Source organism: Perissodus microlepis, chromosome 23 (assembly GCF_051167445.1).
Source record: "Perissodus microlepis isolate ML-2025 ecotype Zambia chromosome 23, ASM5116744v1, whole genome shotgun sequence".
Classification (NCBI taxonomy): Eukaryota; Metazoa; Chordata; class Actinopteri; order Cichliformes; family Cichlidae; genus Perissodus; species Perissodus microlepis.
This window is the reverse complement of record NC_140482.1, coordinates 32,076,178-32,091,997: the sequence shown is the minus strand read 5'-3', so window position 1 is coordinate 32,091,997 and position 15,820 is coordinate 32,076,178. Positions and strand designations below refer to the sequence as shown.

At 43.2% G+C, this 15,820-nt stretch overlaps 2 protein-coding genes across 2 annotated transcripts; one reads left to right on the top strand and one right to left on the bottom strand.

Annotated features, from left to right (window-relative positions):
- Window positions 1-642: 642 nt before the first annotated feature.
- Window positions 643-4,733, top strand: rex1bd (required for excision 1-B domain containing). Its single transcript, XM_084920628.1, has 5 exons — window positions 643-749; window positions 1,577-1,659; window positions 1,820-2,024; window positions 4,093-4,181; window positions 4,345-4,733. Exons 1-5 carry the CDS (start codon window positions 747-749, stop codon window positions 4,415-4,417), a joined length of 453 nt encoding a protein of 150 aa, XP_084776754.1. The 5' UTR covers window positions 643-746; the 3' UTR covers window positions 4,418-4,733.
- Window positions 4,734-4,866: 133 nt separating this feature from the next.
- On the bottom strand, window positions 4,867-15,062 carry crlf1b (cytokine receptor-like factor 1b). The gene is made up of 8 exons (XM_084920625.1): window positions 14,901-15,062; window positions 12,194-12,472; window positions 10,993-11,122; window positions 10,664-10,836; window positions 8,287-8,444; window positions 7,266-7,434; window positions 5,985-6,166; window positions 4,867-5,224 (listed from the first exon to the last, which is right to left on the bottom strand). Exons 1-8 carry the CDS (start codon window positions 14,956-14,958, stop codon window positions 5,201-5,203), a joined length of 1,173 nt encoding a protein of 390 aa, XP_084776751.1. The 5' UTR covers window positions 14,959-15,062; the 3' UTR covers window positions 4,867-5,200.
- Window positions 15,063-15,820: the final 758 nt, after the last annotated feature.

The following is a 15,820-nucleotide window of genomic DNA, read 5'->3' as shown; positions in this document are numbered from 1 at the left end:
AGCACTGTCTGCAGTTTCTCCATGTGTGAATAATGGATCTCACTGTGGTTCATTGGAGTCCCAGAGCCTTAGAAATGTCTCTGTAATCCTTTCCAGACTGATAGGTGTCAGTGACTTTGTTTCTCAGCTGTTTGTTTAGATCTTTTAGCCTGCTTCACGTTGTTAGACAGCTTCTATTTAGCGATTTCTTGATTCAGCAGGTCTGACAATAATCAGGCCTTGGTGTGACAGTGTAATTAAACTTCGCTTTCCAAAAACGTAGTTAATTACAGTTAATTTAGAAAGGGGCAATTACTTTTTTACTGTATATATCAGGTTGACCCCAAATGTTTATAAGATGGCGAAGTTCTATAATTCCAACCAAATTACAGTACAGTGCGAACTTACTAAATTTTGTAAAGAAATTGTATCTGCGTTTGGACATATGTAATTAGTTGTTTTATCTATTTATTTCTTTTGTTTGTTTTCTTTCTGGTGTGTAATTGACCTCCTGCTTTGTTTATGTGCGTCTTCACTTTTATGTGAGGAGGGGTTTAATAAAAATAAAGAAAGAAAGTCTCTTTTTTGTGCAACCGACAAGTTCAAGGGCTTTTATTTTGGAAATCAGCCATTTACAACCGCATGTTCTTCATTTCCGGGTCAGGTTGCTGATTCACATACAGGAGGAAAGCGGCGTGTTGGGCTTATAAAGTGTAAACACGGTGCCATTATAAAAAGTGGAGAGTCATTCCGGGTGTGTTACAGCCATGGTGAGTTTCTTATTTCACAGTTTAACTTCGCAAAAGCCCAACTTTAAAGCTAACACATGTGCTAAGCTAACTAAGCTAATGGTAATTCGGGAACCTCCAGCTAGTGATGCTGAAGCATTCGCGCTGCTGTCTGAGTCAGTGAAGCAGGACTTTTTCTGTTTAGTTCGCTCCGGTAGAAACCATTAACAGAAAAAAAACAGCAACATGACTTCATTCAAAACTGGTTCAGTAATTTTGATCTTTTTTTTCATGTTACATATTAATGAGTATTTAAAACAGCCAAGATATTAGTTAAAATTCAAGCTTTCCATCGGTGTTTGTGAGAAAAACTAAACTTTTGTTATTTGGTATTTATACCATGTTGAGTGGTCACGATTTAATATGTTAGTTACACGAATGTTACCCCTATGAGCAAGCACTTGGTGACAGTGGGAAGGAGAGAACCCCTTTTAACAGGAAGAAACCTCCGGCAGAACCAGGCTCAGGAAGGGGTGGCCATCTGCCATGACCGGACAGGACAGAAGACAAGTTATAGAAGAGAGCCAGACATTAATAATAAATAATGATTCAATGCAAAGACGTGTATAAATACACAGTAAGTGAAGAAGAAACACTCAGTGCATCATGGGAATCCCCCAGAAGGCTACACCTATTGCTGCAAAACTACGGAAGGATTCTGGGTCACCTGATATGTTGCAATGAGAAAGTGTAGCTTCAGATTTGTAATCCAGTCTGAGTTCAGTGTGATTAAAAATACATCCAGTGAGTCTCCTGCGACCTGATGTTTTAATATATTTTCATTTTGGTGACCTGTCTCGTTTCTCCAGGTGCCTTCAGACTTTAAAGCCCTGATCCAGAGATTTTATCATCTTCAGTCCGAGCGGGTCGAAACCTACCGGCTCTTTGAAGAGTATGTTTGAATCTCGTGATAATGCTGTTAAACACACACAGTCCTGTCTCCAGTGATTACATCATGTACACAAACAAGAGGAATCTGTATTAAATGACTAATTGCGTTCCCACCCCTCCCCCCTCTGTTGTTTTTGTGATGGCTGCTGAATGTTTTCCAGGGGACACGAGGCCTACTTGAGGACAGGGCCCCATTATGACTTTGACCACTACAGGCAGCTGGTCCATGAGATAACGCAGGCGTTCTGCGGCATCTCTAAGGAAGTGCTGGAGATCAAGGGCAGGCTGCACGACGAGTTTGACAGACCAGACCTCTCCGAGCACATTGAGAAATTGCAGAACAAAGAGAAGGAGAAACTTGAAATGGTATGTAAGCACTTTCTGCATGGGTCACTTTTTAGACCGAGGCAAAGTTGAGGGGAATCTAAAATATAATATATGTCTGTGTGGTGATGAGAGATTTCTTGAACGGGCCTTTGGCAAGAAACTATGGATGCCGGTAAACATGATCACAGTAAAGGCAACAAGGCTGTGTTATTCTCTTTGTCAGAAAGCAGCACTTTCCACTCACTTCTGACCATTTGTTAAACATAAATATGTATTTTACTTTAGCGAGCCGCCGACAGCATGCCTTATAGTACCTGCTCTGAACACAAAGACACACACGTTGTTTGCACTCGTTCAGAACATCTAAAACGGTTTGTGCTAGAAAGCAAAACTATAAATATATAGATTAAAGAAGATTATAAATGACTGACCAGAAAAGTTGAGCAGTTGTCAAAGAGGAATTTGTGTTGTTTAATAATGTGGTGTTAAACCGTACCTGACAGATAATGTTTCAGAACTTTTTCCAAAACTGGATGCAATTCTACTGATTCACCACAAGGAGGCAGAGTTTTTGCTTTAAACGAAAATCATTTCTTAATCGTTCTTCAGCTGAAAGCAGATTTCCCCACCATCATTGTTGAGTGTCAGAAATCATTTGTAGGGCAGCAGTTTGTTATAAATCCTCCAGTTTACATCACCGATGTGAGAAAAACTTCTGGAGGGATATGTTTGAGAGTTCATATTTGAGACCTGGATCTTTTGAGGTTGATTTATCATCATTTCTTCCCCTGTCCACCTCTCACACACATACACTCTCTATGCTAAGAGAGAGATTTGAAAAGGAGGAATGATCGGGTCACTGGTGTTTCTCAAGACTTGCTGTGAAGATGTGGAGATGGTCACCACACGGTGGTGCCAGCAGTCGGCCTGTGGACGCATATTTCCATCACCGTCAAAACTGGAGGACACACTTTTTCGATTTACTTTGTATTAAAATTGTATTAAAAGTAAACAGAATCATCTGCTATGAGTTAAATTGCTTCAAAAAGGCACAGCACCACAAACACAAGTCTAGTTTGCTGGGATGAAATCCAGCAGTGAGCTGCCATCCGTCAGCCTCCACCGGTCATTCAAAGTGACCAGCCTGTAAGCTTTAGTATCACTTTAAATCAACACACTGTTTAAAGATATATGTAGTGATTTTTTCTTTTTTAGCGTGAAGGGGAAAATTAGCTACAGAAACCAAAAACCTTTCTTTAAAGCAGAATGAAAACATGATTATTGCACAAGCAAGTCCTTCATCCCGAGGTAAAATGCCCAGCACAAAAACCCCTCCATAATAATGTTACCATAGTGATTTAAGTTAGGGGAGTGGCCGCTTTGATTGACAGCTGTGCAGATGCAGCCTGCTGTAGCTGGAAGCTTCACCTCCACCAGTTTGAGCTACTGTAACGAGCCTCTTGACCTTTTTTAAATCTTTATTATTATTATTAAAAATGTTGACGTCTATCTAGGCTGGATGTTTGGTTATTAAATGATCGTTTTGTTATACCACTATAAATCAAAAGAACTGTGCTTCCTTACCAGCTTACAGCAAAATAAATACCATGATGTGACCTATAATGAAGGAGAAAAGGCAAACTTAATTTTGAATGACACCATACTTAAAATCACTTGCAGAATAATTTCTCTCCTTTCCTGTGTAATACCTGAAGTCATGCACTATTAAAGTTATTTAAACACTATAGATCTGTGTTTCCTTATTCGAGTGTGCCTACCTGCAGGTATTTGTAGATAAATATAATTTTACTGTCATTTCACATATGAAACATTGAAGTTCCTTTTAATTACGGGCAGTATTACAGAGTGTTGGACAAATTTGACCACCTCAGTGCTTCCCACATTCTCACAGACTTCGGTACATCTGGTGTTCAGAGATGCTGCTTTGTTCTTTTGTATAAAGGTTTACATTCCTCTATAATCCAGCTCCCTTTCTTCCAGTAATGTTATAAAGCTCCCATTATCTCCGGGTTAATCATCCGCCTTTCCTCCATCCTCTGCTGATGAGTGGTTTGCATAAATCTTATCTGATGTGCCCTCTCAACAGACGGCTAAGCTGCAGCTGGCCAAGCAGCAGGCCCAGGATCAGCCGGAGGACCAGAGCTGTCAAGAACAGATTCAGGAGATCAAGCATAAGTAAGAGCTGCCATTACAGCCCCTCAGTTTACTGTGCTCGCTTCCCATCAGCTCGCTGCTGAGAGGCTCAGTTCTTCTTCTAATTGATCCGATAATCTTTGTAACTGTTCCATATCAAACCAGCACAAATAAAAGTGTGTGTGTGTGTTGCTTCGTTGCCCAGGATCATCCAGAACAAAGAGGCTCTGAGTGAGATCATGCAGGATTTCAAGTATGACTCAGAGGAGTGCGACTGACAGCTCGCTCCCAGGAGGTAGCCTCTGTCTCGGACACTATGAGCTGCACTTATCGATCCCCTCCCCCTCCACCCGGCTCCACCCAGCTCCACCCAGCTTGCCGCTGCAGTCTTATTCCTCCCGGAGGGCCTTTAACATCCATCCTGTGTGAGTGTTTGTCTGCAGGCATGCGTTTGTGTTACTTCAGGGCTCAAAGAAAGAACTCTGCTGGCGCTGTAATGAAATGTGTATATAAAATATTCAGAAGGTGTGATCGTTTTGGAGACGCTCTCTTTGTTTGGATTGTATTTTTAAATAAAGACGCTTTACAAGACAAGTTTTGCTCTTAACTAATAACCAGCTGGTGTTTGTACACTTTACATCACACACAGTAAAAATAGATAAAATATTCACTTAAATGTGCAATAAGCTAAATGACATTTGAGCTGATCTGGTGACATGCCGCAAACTTTCACTTCCAGAGACGTGTTTATCTTACATTCTGTTAAACACGAAGCAGTTTGAACTTTTTTCGAGTATAAATTTGCAGTTTTTGAAGGCGTTAATATTTTTTGTTATTGCTAACAGATCTAGCAGACAGACTGAATGAAAGGCTGCTTTGTCTCGGTTATCTCCCACTCGGGCCTTTTAAAATCAAGAGTGTGTGAGCGCACAGCCTCTGCAGCGTCCCTTGGACGGGAGTTGGACCTCTCAACACTGCGGGGACCCTGTGGACCAGTCATCTGTCAAGCTTTCTCGATGTGCGTCTTGAATTAAATGCCACAGTCACGCCGAGTTTCTGTGCTATGAATTATCTTCTTGCAGAATCTGAAAAGACAAAAGCAGATGGTTCTTACTGGGATCATTCCACTAGGAAAAAAAAAGCCACCTCCACTAATCGTCACATTTCTCCGTGTGACTGCCGCTTTTCTCCTCGTTCTTATTCACCGTGTTGCCTCTCGCTGCCTTTCTCTCGAGGTAATCAATGGGAAGCTGTCACACTTTGCGGACAAAGACATTATTCAGACGACAGCTTGTCCCCTATAAAGCACAAAAAAAAAAAATCCAGGCACCTCTGAGCTAATCGAGTCAGGCAGACCGAAGGTTTCTTCAAGTTCAAGGACTGAGCGTCAGAGGACGTGAACTCCTCACAGAGACTCACAAACACAGCAGATCTGGAGGCTCTGCGTGCCATTTGGGCCGAGTTATTTCTGTGAAAGGGGAACGCTCGCGCCAAGAGAAAACAAAACACAAAAGGAACACATTACCGAAGGCTGTTAATTACATTTACGTGTTCATTTCTCTTTGTTGTGGCCATCAGATAAAGATGAGAAGTCCACTCATTAAATATGTAATAAAATCAGAGTGCTCGACTGAGAGCGTGTCTACTTTCATGCTTCCACCTCTGGGCCTGTAAAGTCTAAACCGCACATTTTACCCGATCATAAAGTACAGACTGAAACTTCACAGAGCAAGTTCAAGAGAAATCCTTCCCCTTTTTGTGTTTGCAAAGATGCCGACCATATGATGAAGCAAAGGCAGGGTCAGAAATTCAGCTCGGGCCGCGGACACAGCCGCGCTTACCTACCTGCTTGCGCGTTTTCTGCGATTTCTGCAGCCACACCCTCCACTGATCGTACAGTTTCATCGACATGCCGCCGCAGCCGTAGGCGTGCTTGCGGACCCAGCCGAAGAACTGCTTGAGTTCCCGCCGCAGCGTGGAGTTCTGCTCGCCGCTCTTAGGGTCGCACGAGCCGCTCTGCAGCTGCTCTGGGAGGAGACGGGGCGGGGGGAGACAAAGGAAGTGAGAAGATGCGCAGGTGAAGTGTGAGCACAGGTGTGACTTTTTAAATATCAGAAGAAGTTATGTATTAAAGAAAATGAAGCATGTTCCTGACCCGACTGCTCTGTGAATATTTGGAATGATTCGTATAAGTTTGGAGTTCTTTTCAGGTCTTCATTAGACAATCAAACGGAGCAGGGTTGAATTGAGACGCTGCCTTCGGAAGGGTTGACTCTCACAGGCGGGAAAACTCGTTCAAAACAGTCGTTGCTGCAGACAAAAGCTTCAATTCCTATTTTTTCTCCTCAATCAAAGACATTAAAATACGCTTTCCATCTTCTTGTACCTAATCTGTCTGATTGCGTGATAAAAACAAACAAAGTTACTCTATCGTTGCTCAACACTGCAAAACCGAAAATCCAAACAGAACTTTAGTTTCATTGTGACGCCGTATGTTTGTGGAAGCGACACTCGGTTTCTGGGAGAGGGCTGTTGTCATCTGCCACCATCAATTCTTTATTGCAAACAACAGAGCCCGATAACGACTTCCTCCCCCTGGGAAGTAATGACCACATAACCTATGTAACTCATTATCTGCTCCTCCAGCTCCCAAACCTGCTTCCACTCAGGCTTTATAGGCCCTGTGTGCGCCGCTGACAGACATGCCGCTTTTTAACTTGATCAATGTTTGAAGCCGACGACAAAAATCTATCAAACGTCCCCGCGGCTCTCCGCAGTTCCCTCTAATCCTCCGTCTGGAGATCCCTATCAAGGTACGTAGCCTATTGATGTTTGGTTCCTTTTAGGCCACATGCGGTTTGAATCTCCTTGTTCAGGATGTTGGATCGGGAAGGAGGACACATTGTTCTTTTTTTGGCTTTTAATTAGCAATGAAAGGTTGATTATTGGAGAGAACGGAAAGAACGGTCAAGATTTGTGGGCATCACAGACGCTTGGGAAGCATTTAAAGGCCATTTAAGCAAAGAGACAGTCAGGGACAGGAAGGACTTTAGTGACGAATGTTTGCTACATCCAGGCTGATAGCTTTTACTTGGAGATGGCGTCTACTGTATTTCAAGTTCCTACCACTGCTGGGCGTGGAGGCGGCGGTTGGATGGCTCCAGTCGCTCCAAATGCCGGCCTTCCTCGAGCCAAAGATGCCCACTGGGTTGCACCTCACCTGGACAAAATAGACGGTCCCAGGCTGGAGGCCTGCGAGGCGGCACGATGTCAGGTTGCCGACATCATCCACCAACTGATGGAGAGGTCAGAAAGAAACAGAGTTTGTAAGGAGACAGTTTTGACAGCTGGTGGAGGAAAAGCAGAAAGGCCATAAATGCCTCAACGCCGGATATCAGTGTCACTGTCAGGGACAGTAATCCACCGTGAATCCATTTCACCTGCTTTGATCTGAATGAAAATGAGGACTTCTGACCTGAAAGTGCTCAGATCCATTCTGCAACATGACACTGAGCTTAAACTTAAGGCTAGAGTCATACATGATCAGTCCTGCAGCACATGCTACGAGCCCCGATCTCAAATCCACAGAAGACCTGAGACAAATTCACCAACTGTACCTGAAAACTGCAGCTGTACCAAGAAGCACGCTGCACACTCCTTCAACAGGAGATAACGATGTGATTTTGGCTCTGCTATTTTCTCCTGACTGCCTCTTATATAAAGTTAATTAATCATTTTTAATTTCACGGTCTTAGCTCTGAACGCCTCCCCACATTATTTTTAGCGTCTGAAACTTTTGTTTGCTCTGCTTTCATCCTGAATCTCCTCTGGATACTGGTGACTTCGTATTCAATAAATATTACTGTGTTTGCATCTTCTCATTCAACAGAGAAACATACAAAGCAGAGAAACAGTAAGGAGCTTTGGTTAGAAAACATCAAAGAGAGTTTAAGGAGGAACATTTTGTGCACTTTTGGATCAAAACCGAGCTTCAACACTTAGAAGCTATAGATCGCTAACGACAGCAAGGAGAAGATTTGTTTTACAGCGAAGCAAGAAGCTTCACGTTCATCATTGCTCACACGTTTCCACAGTAGCTACAGAGAAAGTGTGTGTAGGCGAGTCTGCGGGTTTGTGTGCGGACCACCTTCCAGTCAGCGCTGTCCTCCAGTCGGTAGCGTATCTGATATTTGGCCTGAAACAGGATGTCCTTGAGCTCGGGGGGGATGGCCCAGCGGACCGTCAGCTGGTCCTCGAGCTCGCCGATGCGATTGACCTGCACGTTGGCGGGAGGGTCTGTGGTCACTGCACACACAAGGGACATCTATTAAAGGGTTTGCATGCAGCAGGTGTAAAGTCCAACAAGGCAGGGATGACCAGTAAGAGATGAAATGAATGAAACTACTCGGAGGCTGCTTCTTAAATCATAAACACTCTTACGTGCAGCTTTAGAGTATTTACTATATTTGGCCTCATCCTTGGTCTGCTTTAGCACACGATCAAAGCAAGAGCTGAAGCTTCACAGGGAATTTCCACGGTACAGATGAACTAAATAAATAGCTGTCATGTGGAAGGAAAAGCAGTGCAAATAAATATTTAATGGGGACCAAATATTATCCAACTTCATATTTATATCTTTGAACTCCATTACAGCAAGCTTGTGTTCATACTAATCGTAATTTATCTGATACCAGGACCTGGTGCAGCACCTCACGTCATCCTCTCTCTGAGACATACCTCACCATTTCAGCCACCCTTCTTCCGATTGGCTGCCTGTCAGAAACAGCAGGTTTCAACATCATTTGCCTTTATTTTTTCTGTAGTAATAACCCCAAATGAAAGAAGCCATTCTTGCACTGGAGAAAACAACAGCTTACGACCACAGCTTAAATAAAATGACTGTGATGGCGTGCAAGATGTAGTCTGCTCAAACTGGCATTTACATGAAAAATTGTGTTAACATGGAGCAACTCAGATTCATTTTTATTTCCAAATCACATCAGTCGCCTCAAGACAATCAGATGAACCCCTGTGAGCAAAGACTTGGAGACAGTGGGAAGGAAAAACTCCCTTTTAGCAGGAAGAAACCTCCAGCAGAACCAGGCTCAGGGAGGGGCGACCATCGAGAGACTGATTGGGTTGAGGGGAAAAATACTGGACAAAACCCACACTGTGGAAGAGACGGAGATTACTAATAGGTAATAATTTTTTTAACTAACGGCGTATAGATGCCACTTTCAATTTAATCAGAGAAAATCATACCAAAAATAATCGCCTAAATTTGCTGCCATTTACAGACAGAAATTCCCATCTGAGATCCGAGAAATTCAGAAATTCCTCCACATTATAAATGTGGTTTCTGCAGGACGGTGATCTTTTGCAGCTTTGCTTTCAAACAGGAAAATAACCAGAACACAACCAGCTGGTGACCAGTTGAGTGGACTCCCTACTTCAAAGACTCGTGCTCATTATTCATTCACTGTGACTTGTTGGCATCTGTCTCCAGTTAGAAGTTACACAGCACTTATCTGCAAACCTGCACACTTCTATCAGAAAGAAGACAACCTGCAACTGGTTGCTGCAACCAGAGATTTTTACTAATCACAGGTAGTTTTCCATGTTTTGTTTTGTTTTGTTTTTTTTTACTGTAGTGCGAATGAGTCATTAACGTGTACCCTGGTATGATTTTTTGGACCAGCTGATTACAAAAATGTGTGTGATTAGGACAATTTCTAAGTGATACCACGTTATAGGAAGACTACTTGCTGTCATGTTCAGAGGTTTCCTAATTTATCATTTTAATAGTTAAATGCTATTAAAATGCTAAATTAAAAACCTGGTGCTGTTCATTTAGTGTGTGCGCTTCAGTTTAGGTCAGTCTGTAGTTCCTGCGAGAGCACGTCGTCCCCTCAATCAGTCAGAAATAAAACAAAGTGGCTCGAGTGCTTTGAAGGGGAGGAAGATGAAGGCAAAGAGGATGGCAGCACGAGAGGGAACACTCGTTAAAAATGCTTCCCATTTGTAACCTTCCGCTTGAGACATCGCTCACTGTGTGTCGACTGACGTGTCTCTTTGTTCGGCTCAAGATGAAGAGGGAAACGGAGCCGGCAGAACTCATTGTTTCTGGTATTCTGGCAGCGCAACGCATCACACACGGCGGCGCTCCTCCTTCGCCTCCAGCCCACTCACAGCCTCCACGCTTTCTGTTCCTCAGCGTCCAATGAGGATTCACAGAGAGAGGATGCCGAGTTCCAAAACACAAAGGCTGCTTTATGAAATGCGACAGTTTACCGGAGGCCTGTGCAAGCAGATGAGGGCTACACTAATCATAACGCCACAATTTAAATTCCAGGAACATGTGAAGCCGTCACATGAGGGGCATCTGCTAAGGTTAACTTTTACAACATGACAGTTTGTCTTAGAGCCACACGCTGGAGCTCTGCAGACAAACGTAAAAGGAGAGGGGGAAGCGTAAAGCTGAGCTGAAACCCTCTGTTAACTTTAGATAGACGTCTCTCACTCACCTACATCGAGGATGTCCAGGGTGGTGATGTCAGAGGTAGCAGAGCCCAGCTGATTGGTTGCTTCCACCCAGATCTCGTACGGAGTGAAGAGGGCGATGTTGCGGGGGATGTAGCAGGAGTAACGCTCGTTTCCCGTGCTGTAATTTTCACACTCCTTCTCTTTGCCGTGCCATCTGGACGCAAGAACAGAGACTGAATCTGGTGTTTGCCGCCACAGAGGCAGACGGTGTTTTTAGGGGTTTGCATCCTCGGAACTCTCCAGTCTACCTGAGGGCGGCGGGATGAGGTAATCACCTGTAAGCTGCGACAGCGGGTCTGGAGGCACTCACCTCAGTTTGTACTTGAGGGTGTATTTGGTCGGGACGTGAGTCTCGCCCTGACCACCCAGGCTCCAGCGGCAGCTCAAGTCCTTCGTGTTTCGGGACCAACAAGTTAGATTGACGGGCTTCTCGGGAGGCACTGGAGACAAAACGGAGCAGAAAACAGAAGAAGAAGAAGACAGGTGTCAACCTATTATAATAAATAAAATAAGAACAAACAAACACTAATGTCGCCTTAAAGATACTGCATGAAAAAAAGCACAGACAGACATAAAGATTATAATCAAGAAGGAACAAAGAGTAAGAGAGCATTAATCACACACACAGTGAGTGTGAGCCATCTGATGCTTCATGTGGTTTTAATCGAGGTTTCTTAAAAAAAATGAATTTTGTCCAGAAAAAGTTCAGCTGGAAATCATTTAACTTTGAAATCAACTCAACTAATCTTAAAACGTTTAGATCAGAAATCTCTGAGAAAGTTACAGATTTACCACATGAACGTCTGACTTCGATGTACTGACACCTCACTTCCTAACCTTAACTGAAACGTTTCCACAAACATGCGTTTTTAAATGTTTTATATAATTTGGATTTTATGAGTTACATCTCTCAGGATATTCTGACCAAAGTGATAAATTCTTATTTACATATAAGCAAGTTTTTCAAATTCATGTCAGAGTGAATGTTTATTACAACCTGAAACCCTTTGCTTTGTTTTTGGACCATCTCCTAATCTTCCCTCTCAGTATTAAATAGGCTTCGTTCCCATAAAATCATCTATTATGGAAAATATATGACTATACTTTCATAATGTAAATATTGTGTATGTGTATGAGTATAATAATTTCTGCCTTCATCAGCACATTAATGCAACAATGAGAATTATATGAACCTGTAGTATCACTTTAATAAAAATAACTATGATTAATATGATTCTTATTATAAATTGCACAAATGAAGATTTCTGATTAGGCAGACTGGATAATAACAGCTGAATACTTTGAATTTTGCCCCCTACAGGACGACACAGGAGTTACATCTCCTGGTTCGTATCGCCTGTTTGGGACTAAGAAAGGAGAGTTAGTGAGTTTATTCTGCAGTGATTGCAGTTCTGCAAAATTAATACTGAGCTAATAAAGCTGATCATGTAATTATGAAGTGTGCTCATTTATAATGTCATCTGCAGAGTCAGTGTTCACCCTCCACTTACTGCCCACGTAAAGGCAGGATCCAGCCAGGACGCGTCCGTCCGCTCCGTGGCACACCAGGTTGTCTCCGGACCGCTGCTGGGATCCACTGAGGCCGTGAAGGGTGACGCTGAGGACGCTGGGGGACACCACACTGTAGGCGCTGCTGGACACGCGCGCTCCGTTCAGCGTCCAGTATAAAGTGCTGGCGTGCACGCCGAGCTCAGGGCTCAGCGTGCACGTGGCCGTTAGACTAGAGCCAATCAGCAGAAAGGGATCCTGGGGGGAGATCACCGCCACATCTGGGTGTTGGAGACACATGGACACAAAACAACCTCTTAAGCCAAAACCAGTATGAAGGCTTCATGTGATAATCAAGTCCTGTCATAATCAAGTTCTCAAAGTCTAATTAGTATTATGCTCTAATTACTGAATGTGACAGAATAAATACCCAGAATCTAAAGTTGTTTAAGATTATCTACAAAACCAGAAGATCCTCGCATCCAGGCCTGACTAATAAAATAATATAATACATCATCTATTGACGGTTTTTAGAACAGTCCCTCTCTCTTCCCCCGGCTATACATGAATGTGGAATAATTTAACCAAAACGTTCCTCGGAGGTGAAAAATCCTGTAAACTTGCTAATGTTCTCTTTCCTAACAGGACTACATTTAGATTTGAGGTTTGTAGCTTCCCCCCCAGTCATCGTTTAACCATAATTAACTGCGCTTTCTTCAGCAGCATCCCACATCAGCGCTCGGCGGCTGTTTGTCTGAGTGTTTCTCAAACCGACAGCTGAGCCCGAGGTGAAACCACAGCACTTATAACAAGAAATCATTAGAGGCTAAATTTTTTTGGCCAGCCGTGGGAAAACGTGTGTGTGCGCGAGTGTGTATTCATATCTTTGTGGGGACCAAAAATGGGAAGTTTGCTATAGTTGCGGGGAGCAAAATCCCGGTCCCCACGAGTTTGAAGGCATTTTGAGACTCAAAATGTGGTTTTGGTGACGGGGTTACAATTGGGATACGGTTAGGATTAGGGTAAGGGTTATGGTTAGGGTTAGGCATTCATTTTCGATGGTTAGGGTTAGGGTATGCATTATGTCAATGAGATGTCCCCACAAGATATGAACAACCGACGTGTGTGTGTGTGTGTGTGTGTGTGTGTGTGTGTGTGTGTGTGTGTGTGTGTGTGTGGGAAGCAGCAGCCTCTCGGCACATATTTATGACCCAGTAATGAAGCGGATTTATGGAGCCCCGCTAGGATCAGTCAGAGAGGTCACCCCGGTTTACTGGTGAAACCCTTGAATGCTTTTCCATACCGCGACCGTCTGAGGCGTGAGGTTTGCCCCTGTGATTGATGCCCATGAGAAGCCCTCCTCTCTGTGTTTGAATGGCACCACCGGGCTCCTTATTCACAGATATTTGAGTTAATGTGTAGAGTTTTATGAGCCGTGCTGCAGGTGGGCGGCGGATAAGCTTTCTAACATATGTTTCACTTCAGTGTTTTAATCTGTAATGTAAAGAGAAAATGTTTGAGGAACAGCACAGCAGTTCTCATCCTCGGGAATTAAACACAGTGCTAATTACGAGCGCAGTAAACAATATATCTGTGATAATATGAAAAATGAATACTGTTCTAACTGCACACCTCAGCTCACGGACATACAACATTAATCCACACAGCACAAGTCTCTTTGGCGAGCTCTCTAATCTTTCTTCAGGAACAGTTCTCCTGCTTTGTTGAGGGACACTCCGAGGATCTGAACCAAACATGTCAAATTTGGATTCATCGCTCCGTCAGACCTCTGGCCACTGGTTTCCAGTCCAGTTCTTGGTTAACCTGGAACACCTCAGCCTTTCTTCCCCGTTTCTCTTGCTTCTTAGCCAACCTTCCACTGAGACCATTTCTGATGAGGCTTGGTGAAACCCATGCTGGTGTGAAAGCAGTTTATGCCGTCAGACTGTGCTATTTTGGTGTTTTTTTTTTAACTAAAGGAATGGGAACTAATGATGTGTTTTTGCAGCTAGTGACAAAAAGCCTAAAGACATCAGTTAAAACTAGTTATTTGCCAAGTTTTCTGTTATATGTAGGCACAACATCCCATAGTTCATCCCTTGGGTTAGATGCCTTTTCATGCTCGCATGATTCAGTGGTCAGTGTTAACAAACAAAACCCATTCCTCTGAAAATGGTCAGGTCTGACGACAGGACCGAACATAAGCGAAAAGGCAGCCAATCTCCAAAGAAACACTTTCACAGACCTTCACTGTTGCTCAAGAGCACTCGAGGAATGTCTGGCTTCTTGGAGGCAAAATATAAAAATGATTTAAAGGGAAATTAGGAGTGGCTCAAGACTTTTGCACAGTCCTGTATACAGTTATCTGGCATCAGTTTTGCCATAAAGCAAGTACAAAGTCATAGGTAAGATTTCCTCTATGATCTTCTTCTTATTACCTCACTGACTGTCAGGTATCAGACAGACACATTTACTGCATTAATAAATTTTAAATAACGTTATTTTGCAGATAGTTCTGAGTTACCAAAGTTTAATCCTTATAATCGCTATGATTAAAAATACAAATTTTTACAGGTGAGGAACAAACTTGTTCACGCAGTCGAACATGGACTTGTTCTCTTGCTTCGAGCGCTGCTCTGCACTCTCCTTTAGACAGGATCGAGGTGACGTAGCTTTACCTGAAGTTACCGAAAGTTCGGTGTTACTCACGTGTCGAGGAGAACAACACGCGTGGAACCAGGAGGATCACCAACACGATGGGAATCATGCTTCTCTCTGCTGCTGTCCGCTCGCAGCTCCAGGAGCTGAAGCTGGAGGAAGAACTGCGCAGCTGCACTCCGTGAGAGAGGATCCCTCCTCTGACTGCAACCCTCACGCCCCGCCCCCCCCACAGACACACACACACACACACACACACACTTGCACACTTTCACTGCTGCCATCGTTCCTATGCAGAGAGATGCTTCAGGTGAGGCGGTGACAACTGTCAGGTTTGAAAATCTCACCTTTCCTGACATCACCACGCCTATTACAATACGTCATTTCCTGTCAGTGTTAGGCGAGGCTTTATCCTCACCAGTTAGTGATGGAAGTTAAAGTCATGTGATACTAAATGATTTTAAAAAAAAAGAAATATTCTTATGTAAAGAAACGAAGCCAGTCATCAGGCCAAGTATCGAGCTCCCTGTTCTCTCACAGCATATTTTTTTAACACAACCCCACTGAATGCAAAAGCTGTGGGGTTTGTTTTGTTTTTACACCTGTAAAACAACTTATTTTAAGTTATTACAGTTTATTAGCTCTAATGCAGGAGAGCAGGTAATACTGTATTTTGTGTTTTTAATAATATTTGGGCTGCAGTCTTTCACCACATGGATGTAATGCTCTCACCTCTGAGTGAATCTGTTCTATCCTGAAGAGTGGGAGGCATACAGTTGTAAACTCGCCTAACCCAGATGTTATTTCACAAAACACATTTTAAAACATCTGCACCAAAGATATTTTTACCGATGTAAAAATGGATTTAAAACATCGCCCCTGCATTCACACAGAATTGGCACTAATGAGATGACAGGAAGAACAATGCAGAATAAAAAGTGCATCACGTGTTCTTCCAAACACAAGAGAAA

What these genes read in the sequence shown, in the direction of transcription:
- rex1bd (XM_084920628.1), top strand. An exon ending in AGAAGGAGAAACTTGAAATG is followed by an intron (nt 2,025 to 4,092) that starts GTATGTAAGCAC and finishes CCCTCTCAACAG; the next exon opens with ACGGCTAAGCTGCAGCTGGC. An exon ending in ATTCAGGAGATCAAGCATAA is followed by an intron (nt 4,182 to 4,344) that starts GTAAGAGCTGCC and finishes TTCGTTGCCCAG; the next exon opens with GATCATCCAGAACAAAGAGG.
- crlf1b (XM_084920625.1), bottom strand. Translation starts at nt 14,958, where the DNA reads ATGATTCCCATCGTGTTGGTGATCCTCCTGGTTCCACGCGTGTTGTTC. An exon ending in ATCCTGCCTTTACGTGGGCA is followed by an intron (nt 11,123 to 12,193) that starts GTAAGTGGAGGG and finishes TTTTGTCTCCAG; the next exon opens with TGCCTCCCGAGAAGCCCGTC. An exon ending in CCTGGACATCCTCGATGTAG is followed by an intron (nt 8,445 to 10,663) that starts GTGAGTGAGAGA and finishes TTGTGTGTGCAG; the next exon opens with TGACCACAGACCCTCCCGCC.